At 41.0% G+C, this 14,306-nt stretch overlaps 1 protein-coding gene across 1 annotated transcript in view; it reads right to left on the bottom strand.

Annotated features, from left to right (window-relative positions):
* Positions 1-5,191, bottom strand: part of LOC138036605 (solute carrier family 23 member 2-like) — a 19,976-nt gene extending 14,785 nt beyond the window's left edge. Inside the window, exons 1-4 of the mRNA XM_068882761.1 lie at positions 4,850-5,191; positions 3,081-3,188; positions 2,462-2,619; positions 419-513 (exon numbers count right to left, since the gene is read on the bottom strand). Of these exons, the coding sequence (XP_068738862.1) occupies positions 419-513; positions 2,462-2,619; positions 3,081-3,188; positions 4,850-4,870 (382 nt within the window). The 5' untranslated portion in view covers positions 4,871-5,191. The remainder of the gene's footprint in view (positions 1-418; positions 514-2,461; positions 2,620-3,080; positions 3,189-4,849) is intronic.
* Positions 5,192-14,306: the final 9,115 nt, after the last annotated feature.

Genomic DNA, 14,306 nt, shown 5'->3' with positions numbered 1-14,306 from the left:
TATTGTCTCCAGTGTTTTCTATTCGGTTGAGCGCAGCGATAAAGAATAGAAGTCTAATGCTCACATACGTAGGCGTGGTTGGCAAAAAAGATACGCAGTCTTCGTCCTGCCGACGTTATCTTAAATACCAAATCAACCGCAGAAGCATGGAACCAATGCTTTCATCAAACGCTTTTTCATTTTTTCCGAGTCGAATGCTAACGAAGGTGCCAGAGAGTGAAATTTTTCGTTATCGCTTCGGCGCTAGCGTTTATGCTGAAATTTGCGTTGCTGTTGTTCACCTTTGCTTGAACGATCGTCTCACACACAAACAAGGCTTTTCTTTTATGCGCAAACAACTGAATAAAGGAACAAAGGGCTACTTTCTCTCTGGTTACGTTTATCGTTTCACATGTTAGAAAACTGCAACGAAACTCACCCACAGGGTCATCTGGACATTTCCACTCCGGCAAAGACAAGATGGCGAATGTTGGGGTAATGAAAGCAAACGTTCCTCCTTGCACAATTGGCAGCCTGAAAATATATATAAATAAGATCAATTCCTTTTTTCTTCGTATTTCAAAAGTGTGTTTGCTTATTACTACACCGGCCAAATTTTAAAAGCCTTCGTTTTAAGGAGACGATTTCAGGTTCAAAGTTTTTTAATTACAAACTTCGAACATCTGCGGTTTTCAAACTGAGAAAGTCATAAGTCAGCGAACAACTATGCATTCTTCATTCTCTAAAGCTTATTTCCCACTGGCGACATAAGGATCATAAGCATAATCATAATCATAAACATAAACATAAGCTTCTTATGTTCTAGTGGGGACTGCCGCTCTAAAAACGTAAAGCTTTTCCTCGAAGCTGGCCGCCATCTTGAAATTGAACCGACCCGAAAGTACTGGTCCTAGACTTTAATTGGCCAAAACACAATGACCCCGTTGCGTCATTTACGTTTCTCATTATGTCGTTATGATTTTCGCGTTCCCACTGCAAAGAAAAGCGACATAGTCATAGTCAAAGCCATAATCATAGTCATAAGAAAATGGTCGATCATTTTCTTATGATTATGATTTTGTTGATCATGAGGGTGCCTATGATTATGTTTCTGGACGTTCCCACTCAGACATAAGCGACATAACAGCGTTATGTTCGTGCTTATGATTATGATTATGATCGTTATGGCGCTAGTGGGAACTAGGCTTAACCGAACTTAAATGCCACTCTTATAAATTTCACTCTAGGATAACAAATTCAAAGGAGTTTAGGTTTAGGTTTATCAGTTTCAGCACTTGGAGATCCTTCAATTTGATTATTGTCGGTTTTACTGTTATGTAGGTTCAGTAGTCCATTCAGAAGATTACACCAGCCGACCACTTTGCTGAAGGAAAGTCCTACTCTTTTCGACTAGTGTGTTGGATCTTTACCTTCCCACAGAGTTTATGAACATTGAAGGGTTGTGAAACGGGTCCTGCGGTTTAGCGTCCTTATCTGTTTGCGCTCATTAAGGCCCCTGCATGACGCCTTGGCGAAAATGTTGCCACATTAAATTATATTACAGTTCACATATCCGTTCACAAAACAGCCAGGTGGACAATCAAACACAGTTTCACGCTACTCCGGCCGCTTAAAATGCCACAATAGCAGCCACATTAGCAGAGGAAAAAAAATACAACTCTTTTTTTTTTCATTTCCCGGAGTCAATATGGTAAACTTTGTTTGATGTCGCCACATAACCAGAGCAAAAAAAATACAACTTTTTGCTTTCATTTACCGGGGTTTTACCAACCCCTTTAACACGACTGGCTGTAAGAGTGCCGCATTTGGACCACTCAGTGCTCGAATGCGGCATGAGAGCTCCAACGACTCTCCTGTATGATCAGCAATAGAGCGTCCGCGATGGTAATCAGAAGCTCAATTATAGTTACATTGTATCTATGAGATAATGAGCTTAATAAATGGGATAACCTTACATACGGGATCTAACCCATGACCTACTTGAGAGTCCTGACAGGGGGAGGGCGTGTCCTTTAGGGGGGGAGCATTGAAGAATCGCAGCAAAAAGCCTACGCTCAAGTTCAAAATCGTTATTATGCTTAAAGGGACACGGTCACGGTCTGCGCATGCTCGTGTAGCTGATCGAAACTTGAAAAAGTCAGCCTGACTTTTTCAAGTTACTAGCAATCACAAATTCAAAATGGCGTCTAGCGGAGGATCCGGACATGGCGGTAAACGCATCAACTCAGGGCGGAAACGAAAGGTCGAAGACAGAGGGGAATTTGCTTTAGATAAAGATAGCATTTGCTTTAGATAAACTTGATTTAATGCAAAATATATGCAGAATTCTTCAACTTACCGATATTTCCATAATGGCGGTCGAGCATGACCAGTCTCGAAGAGAGTGAATGCTACTGCGCATGTCAACCCGTGACAGGGTCCCTTTAATGGTAATGGCCATTATGCTTAAGCTGCGGCTTACCTGACTCCAAAAGTAGACTGTAGTAATGTTACAAGACCGGACGAAAAAAATATGGTACTCAGCACCTCACTAATGGCGAGTGTATTCTTTGCAAAGCACATTGGACCGCTAATAATGAAGGGAATGGCCAATGTTGCTCCTAACATAGTCAGATAATGCTGAAAAACAAAATAGATCATCACCAAAGTTAAGATGCATTTTAAAATCAGTTATCTCTGAAAATCTGAGCCTGATACACCCGGTAATCTTTATGCAAATTTTGGTTCAAGAAATCGAAATTTTACAAAGACCGTATCTGCTCATTGGTGCTTTTTTCATCCAATAATTAATGGCTAATCTTTTCCCGGGATTGTCAAAGTGTAAAGGCTTGAAATTATAAAGAAAGATTAGTTCAAGCAACAATTCTTTTTACTTTGGAAGTAAATTTGTGTATAGCAGCAAGACGCCTTCCAGAAAAAAATTCGTAAGTTAACGACACAAAATTAATACAATGACGTCAGCAAAGCTGAAGAGATCTCAAGAGCGGTCTTAGAGGTAATCACGCATGCGCAAGGATACTTTGTATCCGTGTCTGTGCATGTCCTCAAAAGGTCAACCGGCTTGTATCATTTTCTCTCACCTGGAAACCCAGCAGTAAACTTATGTACCATGGTGGATTCTCGTTAATAAGATAAGACAAACCAAGAGTTTTCTGCTTCGTCACGGGTTGAGCACCTTTCTCTGCGAGCTTTAAATCACAACAAACAAATTAGTAAAAAAGAATTTATAGCAGAAATTTAAGGTAGAAATGGCTAGAATGGTTCATGTAGTGTTGGATTAACTTTGTGTAAGTTTGTCTCTCGATCAAATTGTAAGGTTTCAATGATTACTGGGGATCGAGCGAAGCGAGCGAGCAGCGACATAATCTGGATTTAAGGAAGAGTATGTAAGCTGCGACGAATTCTCGAATTCACCACATTTTACCAGAATGCATTACGTTTAACCAGAATGCATTGCATTTAACCAGAATGCACTGCACCACAAAAAACCTAAAAAAGAAATAAACAACCAAGTGAATAACAAGGCCGTCATGCATCATGATCTTGCTTTCGATGATGAACGTGAGTTGTGTTGGTTTGCCTTGCCATATCGTGCCTGACTTTCACATCCGTCGCTTTGGTTCCAGTATTTGAAAGTTCTTTTTCGTTTTCCATAGTTTTAGTACCACTGATGTAACGCGCTGGTCCTTGCTTACACAGTTTTTTGGGAATCAACTGTAACGTGAGAGTTAACGGGGGGAGGGAGTGTGGGGAATTCTTTGCAACAAGCAAGACATCCGGTTCAATCATATGAAGCATGGCACAGTCCGATGTGTAGATAATTCTTGTCATAAATGGTGAAAATTTAGGCCTTGAAACATATGCGAACCTGTTTTCTCACGGGATGTTGATACGTCTGGTTAATATATAAAATTCCTAGTTTCCGTTAATTCTTCAACAACACTTGCGCAATTATACGTTTCAGCACGTTTCCTCTATATTCGAGAAAAAAAAATCATCTTCTCTCAGTGCTTCAAATTTGTTGCTCAATCAACGCTTAATTCCTTTTTTCACGTAGTTCCTTTAATCCTTTTATGTTAAGATCAAACAAAACGCTGACAGTAAAAGATCTTTGTTTACTCCCGTCCAAACTCCGAATGATTACCATCGATTTGCTATTCGACGGTGACGGCGAGTGAGTGGGTTTTGAAGTAAGTGCTTAATTTAAAATGAATCACTCAAGCATACATGTAACTACAATTGAGGTCTCTTTTTGTACATCGGCATTTCACTTCGTATTGAAGTTGATCTTCGATGTTGTGGCGAGAGCTGAAGTCGTCGCTACCGTTTCGTGACGGGCTTTGAAAATGCCCTGTAATCTACAAAAGTATCGTTTCAGAGCAGAAGTTGAAGTTTTACATAACCTTCGTCGGGTCACCCTTCCAATCAATTACAAACAAAAGGAACATATTAAGATATGGGATAGTAGCGATCGACAAGCGAGGTTTAATAAATTATTCTATCCGTCATTACTGTATACGGAGCTATAAACTGTCTGCCATTTTGTTCTCACCTTGCTAGAAACTGTCGAGCGCCTAATGTATGAATCTCTCTCTTACGCAAAGGGCAACAACAACTCTCTACGGCTATTCAACTCTTCTATGTAAACGTGCAATGTTGACAAGACCTCCAATCTCATTTCCAGATCACAGAACTTTCAAAAACAGCCAAAACGTGGCGTCATTTGAGTCGCTGTCTCCTACCGACCACAGTAACCGTCCCGGCTAGATTCGCTTTTCGTCGGACAACCCTTTTACCCTTGACTGCGCAAAAAGAAAGGTTTCTGAACTAGTCTATCAAAGGTAGTTACCTCTATCTCGTCTTTCACCATCGTGATGTCCTCAATCAAAGCTATTTCTTCGTTATGGATAAGCCTTGGATGCCCTTCTCCTTGATGCTCCAATTTGCAATATTAACTTACATATATTATTATATATATTTAACAACACAATTTGATGCTTAGTCACGCTCGAAAGGCCGGAAAATAACGACAACAGTGAATATGCCAATAAAAGCTATCAACACTCTCAGGACGACTGGAGAAAACAACAGGCATGCGTTTTATCACATGCCGTGATTAAATATGAATTTAGCGAGATATTCCGCAGACTTTTAAACAGAACGTGACAACTTTATGATTCTTTGCGAGTGTAGGTAGGGGACTGGGGTGGAATGTTTTAATCACAACTCCTGTTTTTACGTCAATATCTCAAGTCAAGAGTTCGGTTACACAGGTAATCTATATTAGATCATATTATGCATCCATGGTTACTGAAGATTAAAATGTTTTAAGGTAGTTTCTTTCAATTTTCATTCACTTATAGGATATTTCGAGCAAATGCACTGATAATGAACAAAATCGTGGCATCGAAATGCAAGGTTTTGTAAAAAAAAAATTCTTTCCCACATTGTCTTTTTTCTTCAACTGGCTTATGTTTATTTTTGGTTCCTCTTAATCATTACCAAGTCAACCCTCAAGTGTAAAGTTATACTCTTTTGAGATTTAAGCTTCACGTTAATTTCTGCTGATGATAATTATTTATCACCTTTCCATTTTCTTGTTTCAGCGCGGTTACCGGTTATTACCTTTCGTTTTTGTCAGTGGACTCTGGGTTAAATTTAACGATTCATAGGTCTTGTAATGACTGTAATAAGGCCAGATTTGGCTTCATGTACTTAAGTATTTTTTAAAGTGCGGTGTCTTGATCTTCAGTGGTGAAGCGGAGAGAAGCGGTTCTTCAATTCACGGATATGCTTTTTTACTTCCTTATTTTCTCTGCTACCACAAGTCCTGGTACACAGTGTTCTAAATTAACGATAATAGTATATTCAAAGCAAATTACGAATTAACGATAATCATTAATTTAGAGAAGAGATCATGTTGCAACAAAAGGTGCACGCCGAGTCTCCTTTCCCTCCCTCCCTCCCTCCCTCCCTTAATCTCTTCGCTTATGACGGCAATGGAAGGCCGGTTCGGTGGCCACCGACTTATGTATCGATCATCCATTCCATAATCACTGGGAAGATAGTCTGCGTAGCTGGCGATACTGTTGGCGAGGGAGAATGGGGAGGACGCTGTGAAATGTCACATCAACCCTCCCCATTCTCCGCGCGGCTTCACCTCTCGCTGGTTTGCCTCTCGCGTCAACAATAGAGTCAGCTACGCAGGCTACTGGGAACAGTGTTCGCACTGGGCTACGTAGCAGGCGTTCGAAGGGGAAGGGAAGGGAGAACGGCTGGAGAACGAGGAGGGCGCACGTCAGTCCCTTCCCATTGGAACGAAGGCAACGCAGGCTATGTTCGCACCAGAACCCACGCATGCATATCGCACATGGCACTTACCTGAACTTTGTACCGGAGGAAAAATGTGTTTGTCATGTTTGTGTCACTTAAATCAGCAAGTACACAACAACAACCTCGTTCCCGGGGTTTTTCTCCGGAACGAGGTTGACACTGAACAAGTGCTATAAATAGAAGAATACTTCAAGGTCTCTTCGTCATGGTCCGACGAATTTTTTCCAAAGGTCCGAGAGATCGAGAGTGCTATTCAAGTTGGAGGCTCCGGTTTTTGCCTTGGACATGCGTAGCGTTGTCTCAGACCTTGGAAAAAAACCTCGGTAACCCAGGGTACCCGTACGACCTACTTCGAGGCGAATTTTAGCCTGAGATGTGATCCGCACAGTTTGGCTTTCTAATCAACTGTCTCTTTCAAAATAAATAAATAAATAAATAAATAAATAAATATGATAATTAATCAAGTTATATTCAACCATCTTGATGTTTGAGAAATCGAACTGGGTTGAAAATTGTCGGACCGGCCAAACGTCCTTATTGCACAAGGGCCAGCCCACACATATTACTACAGGATGGCGGATCTAGCTTGTTAATGTATTGTATCTCCATGCGATTCAGATCCATGCCATGCTGTGATATTAGGCGATGTTCTCTAGGAGTCCGCCGTTTATAACTGCGAGACGTCATGGATCTTCGACAAAATAGAGGTGGCAGATATTGTACAGAACGTCATGGCAACCATGTTTATTTGCCTCACGCGGTGCTGCGTTGCTCCCCCGAATTGAACACAACATAATCCCTCTTAACCATTTGTACTTAATTTAAAATCTCTAATTACACCATGCAGGGTGAATGAAAATATGAACTGAACATTTAAACTGACCTGAACAATACGATTTAATTCATTTATGAACTGTTTTTATGTAAATATCTTCCAACAAACAAGCAGTAATAAGCACACTACAAGCACCAACATAAGCTGTATGTGTATTTGTTTCTTATATTACTTGATCATGGAATAAAAGGCACACTATAGTTCCAAACATGTGGTCACTTTTGCAGAAGTATAGTACAGCATGTTTTCAACAATCACATCTTAGCTGACGTCATGCATCATCATTGGCTTCCTAAAAAAAACCTTGATGAGCTCCACTTGTTTCCTTCCGGTGATAACAATTTTACCACTAGAAACTTTATTAACCCTCTATTATGTTTTGTTTGCAACCAATCTCTTGACATGAGGATAACAATGCGGCAATGTGCAATTACTCGTGGACGAACAAAGGGAGATAATGAGAGTTCTTTTGTTTTCGTTCACCAACATGGCGGCGATGACGTAGCGTGAAAACCATCTATATTGATTATACTGTTAAAAGGGAAATAAATTTTACACAAAAAAAAATACCTTCTCTGGCTGACAATAGTTGTGGTTATACACACCTTAGGTTTGGGGCCTTCCGGAGGGAAAATGGCTTGGGTTTGGTTCAGCTCAGGTTTCATGCTGCCCTTGGGGATGCGGTACACAGTAAAACTCCCCTTAGGGTAAAATAATAGGGTATAATTGATATAAATGAATGAAGGGGGTAGTTTCTAAAGAAACTGTGGTGCTGCGTCGGTGGGGAAGTAGTATACAAAAATTTGGCTTTATCAACGGAGTTGATAATGTAAATTGGCCGTGCACCGTACAGAGTTTCTAAAAGCTGACGTTTCGAGCGTTAGCCCTTCGTCAGAGCGAATAGATTGGATTCGCTCTGACGAAGGGCTAACGCTCGAAACGTCAGCTTTTAGAATCTCTGTACGGTGGCCAATTTACATTATCAACTCCGTTGATAAAACCAAATTTTTGTATAATTGATATAATTAGGGATCTTCGTGTATTAGCTACGTTCTGCTTTATGATTTGCCAAGCCAACCCAGGGAGCAAATAAACCATTCTATTGAGTTCAGGAACTGTCATGGGAAGTTCTTTTCTTCTTTTTGATGTATCCATGGAAATAACCCTTGGGCAGTTTCGGTCTGGGGAAAGCGGTTACACACAAAACGTCCTTGCCGGTGGGCAAACGCTATTTACCCATGGGTAAAAGGCCTTGTATAACCGTAACTAATATTAAAAGGCACAAGCTTTCGAAGGCTGGCTGTAGTCACCCACGCGGGTGAAGCTCGAGTGCTACTCGAGTTGGAGGCTCCGGTTTTTGCCTTCGACCAGTGTAGCGTTGTTTCGGACCTTGGAAAAAAATACTCTGGCACTCATGGTATCCATGGGCGAGGCGAATATTAGCCTGAGATGTGACCACATTTTGGCTCTCTGAACAAGTGTCTCATTGCAAATAAATAAATAAATAAATAAATAAATAAATAAATAAATAATAATTAATTATACTCAACCAGTGATGTTTTAGCAAAAATCGAAAAGGGCTGGAAATTATGGTCGGACCGGCCAACGGTGCTGACAAGAGACATGAAATTGCTGAGACAGAAACTTGGCGATGTGCATAGACGACTTTCCGTATCCTGAAAATTTCCTCGCTCAAGTTTTAATTTCTCGGCCGGGGCTTACATTCTATTTCATTCGACGGAAGCAAAACTTTATCCAGCCTGAAAGACTTGAACCCCGTATTTGCACAACTTATAAGGGCCACACATTTTACTAGAGGATGGCGGATCTAGCTCGTTAACTTATTGTATCTCCATGCGATTCAAATCCATGCCATGTTATGATGATAACGCGATGTTCTCTAGGAGTCCGCCGTTTATATTTGCGAGACGTCATGGATCTTCGACAAAATAGAGGTGGCAGCCGGATATTGTACAGAACTTCATAGCAACCATGTTTATTTTCCACACGCGCTGTCGTGTTGCTCCCCCGAATTGAACACAACATAATCCATTTGTACTTAATTTAAAAATCTCTAATTACACCATGTAGGGTGAATGAAAATATAACATGAACATTTAAAATGGCCTGAACAATACAATTTAATTCAGTTATGAACTGTTTTTTTTTTTGTAAATATCTTGCAACAAACAAGCAGTTCAACTGAGTGCGAAATAAGCACACTACCAGAACCAACATAAGCTGTATTTGTATTTATTTCTTATATTACTTGATAAGGAATAAAAGGCACACTATAGTTCCAAACATGTCGTCACTTTTGCAGAAGGACCATACAGCAGTTTGTAAAAAAAAAACTTAGTTGACGTCATGCATCGTCATTGGCTTTGTCGAAAAAATAAAAACGTTGATGAGTTTGTATTTCTCCCCTCCGCTTCAATTTACAGTTCCATGCGTTTAAGAATAAATATTATGTGAAGAAGCTCGGACATTTTTCGAGCGATTTTTATTTTTCCCTTCCGCGGTGATAACAGTTTCATCACTAGGAAATTTATTAACCCTCTAGTATGGGTGGTTTACGACCAATCTCTTGACACGAGGATAACAATATATATTATATATAATAAATAAAAGCTTATATAGCGCTTACATTACAGAGTAATGTGCTTTACAATATATATATATATAAGCACAACCTTAAAGAAAAAAATAATAATAAATGAAAAAAAAATACACTTCTTTCCTCGTTAAAATCTCATGATTGTTTATAAGCAAGTCTAAAAATAAATGTCTTAAGAGTACATTTAAAACAGTCAACACTCGCACTCCGGAAAAATCTTTAGCGCTGCAACCGGAAAGGATCTATCACCAAAAGTCAAACACTTGGTTCTTGGGACTTGCAGGAGTAGCTGGTTATTAGTCCGTACCGCATAACGACCTGCAGCCTTGACTTGGAGAAGCTCTGTCAAGTAGGAGGGGGCCATGCCATTGAGACTGAGTCTTGTAGACAAGAAGAGCAACCTTGAATTGTAGACGAAACTTTATGGGCAGCCAGTGTAACTTTATCAGTATAGGCGTGATGCGATCAAACCGAGGCTCCTGACAAATGACTCGAGCAGCGGCGTAAAGCACCCTTTGTAGCCGATCCTAATCTCGTACCCAGACCTCCTACGGTCATTGACAGAGTGAGATCTGGGTACGAGATTAAGCCGATCTATCTGATACTGTGGGATTCCATACAATAGAAAGTTGCAGTAGTCAAAGTGAGAGGTGACAAAAGCGTGGATCAGGGTCTTGGTGGATTCCTCGGATAGGTATTTCCTAATTCTACGGATGCTGTCCCACGAAAAGCCTTGCTACATACACACTTTGCCAACATGCGTACTCATAGTACAGTCATGGAGCTATCAAACCAGGCACCCAGTTTGCGTATTAACCCAACGGGTTTGATTTCCGCAGCGCCTACATGAATGGCGCTAATGTTCACTTTCGATAGTTGTTGTCTTGACCCAATTATCAAGAACTCCGTCTTTTGGTCATTGAGTTTCAAGCTGATGATTAGCCATCCAACCCCTGACATCTGAAACATAAGCCTCCATGGCTTTGGTCGACTGCAGCATCCTGTGACATAGTGTCAAGATCCCGGCCGGAAGGAAAGGTACAATTCACGTATCATCTGCGTATTCCTGAACCTGTGGAAGGTGTTTCTTCTTCACATAAAATAGCCGAAAAAGCATACAATAAGAAAAGTATTGGTCCTAAACAGCTCCCCTGAGGAACTCCACTCGTGACATCAAAAGTCCCGAGACTTTCGTCCGTCAACAGTTACTCGTTGCCTCCTAGCAGCAAGGAAGGACTTAACCCAACGGAGAGCACGGTCGGTAACACCAAAGTCGTCTTCCAATATCTGAGTCATCATGCCATGATCAATGGTATCAAATGCGGAGCTAAGATCTAGTAAGATCAACTTGAGTGCAACTTCTTGTATGTCCATGTTCAGGAGAATGTCATTTTGTACCCTAATTAGCGCAGTCTCCGTAGAATGATGTTGACGGTATGAAGATTGATTGCTTGGAAGAGGAGCAGTTCGAGCAGCTGGGGAATCACTGATCTATCAGCTGTGCTACAATGCTACAATATGCAATTGTTGGTGGACCAACAAAAGGAGCTAATAAGAGATCTTTTTTCGTCCAACAACATGGCGGCGATGACGTAACGCGAAACAGTACGGGAAATTTTAAAACTAAAAAAACGTTCTCTGGCTGACAATATAAAAGGGCACAAACTTTCGACAGCTCCGTGTCTGCAGTCATCCACGGGTGAAACGATATACGTATCAGTAATTCCAAAAAAATGCTTTTATGATAAACAGAACAAAAGATAAAAATTAAGATGTTAAAAGGAATACTTGACTCTGAAGAAGACGTCCGCTCAGGTTGTCGAAACGTCAGATAATGTCATCTCAAACAGTCCTTCTCAGGACTACACTCACCCGGACGATCGTACTTTACTTAATTATGACACGACTCCTGGGTTCAAACCATTTACCATATACGGAAAGGAACTGTACGTTTTGTCCTTGAAAGAGGGTCCCCAATAGGATTTTCGGGATCCGGGATTTGGCTTTTTTGGAACCCGGGATTCGGGACTCTAAAGGAATATGGGAGCGGGATTCGAAAAAACGTCACTTTGAAGCTCCGAGATCCGGGATTTCTGACGGCGAAAAATTAAAATAAACTCAACTTTCGCCTTCGGCAACGACGGAAACGACCGGAAATTTAAGCTGAGCATTCTCCACCACGCTGACACGTGCCTTTCGTGATCCCTATGGCGTGCTCTTTGTCTTGAAGTTTGGCGGTAATAAGATCCAGTTACACATGACCTTTGTTAGTTGTAACCACATCACGTTTAATTTTTACAAAAAGTGTCTCGTTTATGCTGTAGCACATAGGCCAAAATTCCCGTGGGGGAGGGGGGTCTCGATATATCCCTGGGTGGGGAGGTGCGGCGCGGCCTCTCATACCCTGACCCTGTTTAAGACAAATATCGCTGATTTTCCTACCCTGTTTAGACAGAATTCCGATTTTTATACCCTGTTAAAGACTGTTTATGTGCCTGGTATCAATGCCAAAGTCAACGGAAGTCAATATTAGTTAACAAGAGCTTGTAAAAATTTTGCTGTTTATCGTCCGAGAAAAGATATCCAGTTTAAGACAAAAATTGATAAATCGATACCCTGATTAAGACAAACAATGATAAATTCGATACCCTGTTTAAGACAAAAATCCCGAAAAACTTACCCTGGCTGGCCGCACGTCCCCATTAAGCCCTTATAAGGGAGTACCTCCCCCCTCCCCCCCGGGCCAAAATTATACTCTATTTTTTGAAAATGTCGGACAGCACAGACATCGCTGTTCGCGACGTAAATGATATTATTGGTCAGTGTGGCTCATTTTTATGAGAAGGGAAAAAGCGGAAATAAGAAAGAAGTACAAATGGAAGAAGAAAAGACAAAAGAAGTACGAACAGAGACGAGAAGAGACAATTCACTTCATTGAACAAACAGTTAAATTTACAGCTGAAATTTCAGATAAGGAAACGACATTTCTGGAAACAAACATTGGCACTTACAAAGGCGAAAGGTTCAAGATCCATACATTAAAATTCAGTCCCAAACAAAAGGCATCATCTCGAGGCTCTGGCGAATTGTATGAGTTTATTCCCCAGAGCCTCGAGATGATGCACTTAGTTTAGGACTGAATTTTAATATATCGAAATCGGTCTATTCACTCCTTGATGTGTGCACGCACTTCAAACCTACTGCACCATTTCAACACAGGCACTTCTCCTCGTGCCATCCCCCGGGATCAAAAAAGGTTTCGTCGAAGGCGAAGCTCTGAGACTTTTCAGAACAAACTCTTAATAAAGAAAATTTTTTTTGAAGAGCTCAAACAAAATTTAAAATCAAGCCTACGCGAAAGAGGTTATCCCAAGAATCTTGCTCAAAGGACCCTCTCAGAAGCGCAGTTTAAAAACAGGAAACTGGAACTCCTTCGAAAACCACAGGAGAGCAAACGAATCTTTCCTTTCGTAACACAATACCACCCAGCAGCGACAAGTGGTTCCTGGTTCAAGTTGTCAGCTGCACTTGTAAATAGCCAACTGTAGCTTGCCTTCGGCCAATTGGGATTCTTAACAGCTATTGTTGAATGTTCTGTTTTGTTGTGATTGCGTTTCATTGGCCCTGAAAAGCCCTTATGGGGTGTGGTCAATTAAGTATGTATGTTTATATGTTCTCCAAGACTGCATAAAATGTTCCAGGAATTTTTGTTCACGCTAAGCATATTCAAACAGCCCAAAATCCAGGAGTTGGGTATCACGTTGTCACGCCAGTTTTTCGATAGTCAATCCAGCACATGGCCAAATTCCTTTTATCATTGATTCTTATTTGGTCGTCACTTAAGAAGAAAAAAACAAACTGCACGTTGCCATGAAAATAGCCCCTATCGAGTGCAAACCTACGTACTTAAAGCGGCGCCTTCTTGTTCAAAGGGGTTTAGTTCGATTCCTGAAAGAACCTGCGGTGCTGCGTCGGTATGGAAGGGGAACACAGAAATGGGTTTATCAACTGAGTCGATACGGTAAGTTGACCAGGGGACTTCAGCAAGCACGTTTTTTTTTCTTCCGGTTGCCGTCCGCTTCTCAAAAACGCGCGTGCTTAAGCTCCCTGAAGCTCGAAGAGGGCCAGTGCCCAGTCTCAAGACTAGCCCGAGCAGGTCTGGCGGCTCGAAGGAAGACAACACTTGTCCTCAAAATAAAAATCGATTCCAAAGCTTATGCACTTTGTATGGACTCAATTGCTTTTTTTCTTTCAGAAAGAAGAGCAAGTTATATTCAATTCTAAACATTAAAATAATTTTCCATTCCAAACATATTATATTCTATATACAACTGTCAAAAGACACCTAATTAACCCATTCCCATTTCATTTTAAAAACTCGAAGGGTTCCAGGACTATCCGGAAAAAGGTGAAATCGGCGTATTTGATCCTTGAACCGAACAAGAGGAAGTCGCAATATCAGCGTCCTTCCCACAAGCTTTCTTGAAACTACGTTTCGGTCAGATATGTGGAAACGTAAAA

This window comes from Montipora capricornis, chromosome 1 (assembly GCF_036669925.1).
Source record: "Montipora capricornis isolate CH-2021 chromosome 1, ASM3666992v2, whole genome shotgun sequence".
NCBI classification, from domain to species: Eukaryota; Metazoa; Cnidaria; class Anthozoa; order Scleractinia; family Acroporidae; genus Montipora; species Montipora capricornis.
This window is presented reverse-complemented; position numbering and strand designations above follow the sequence as displayed.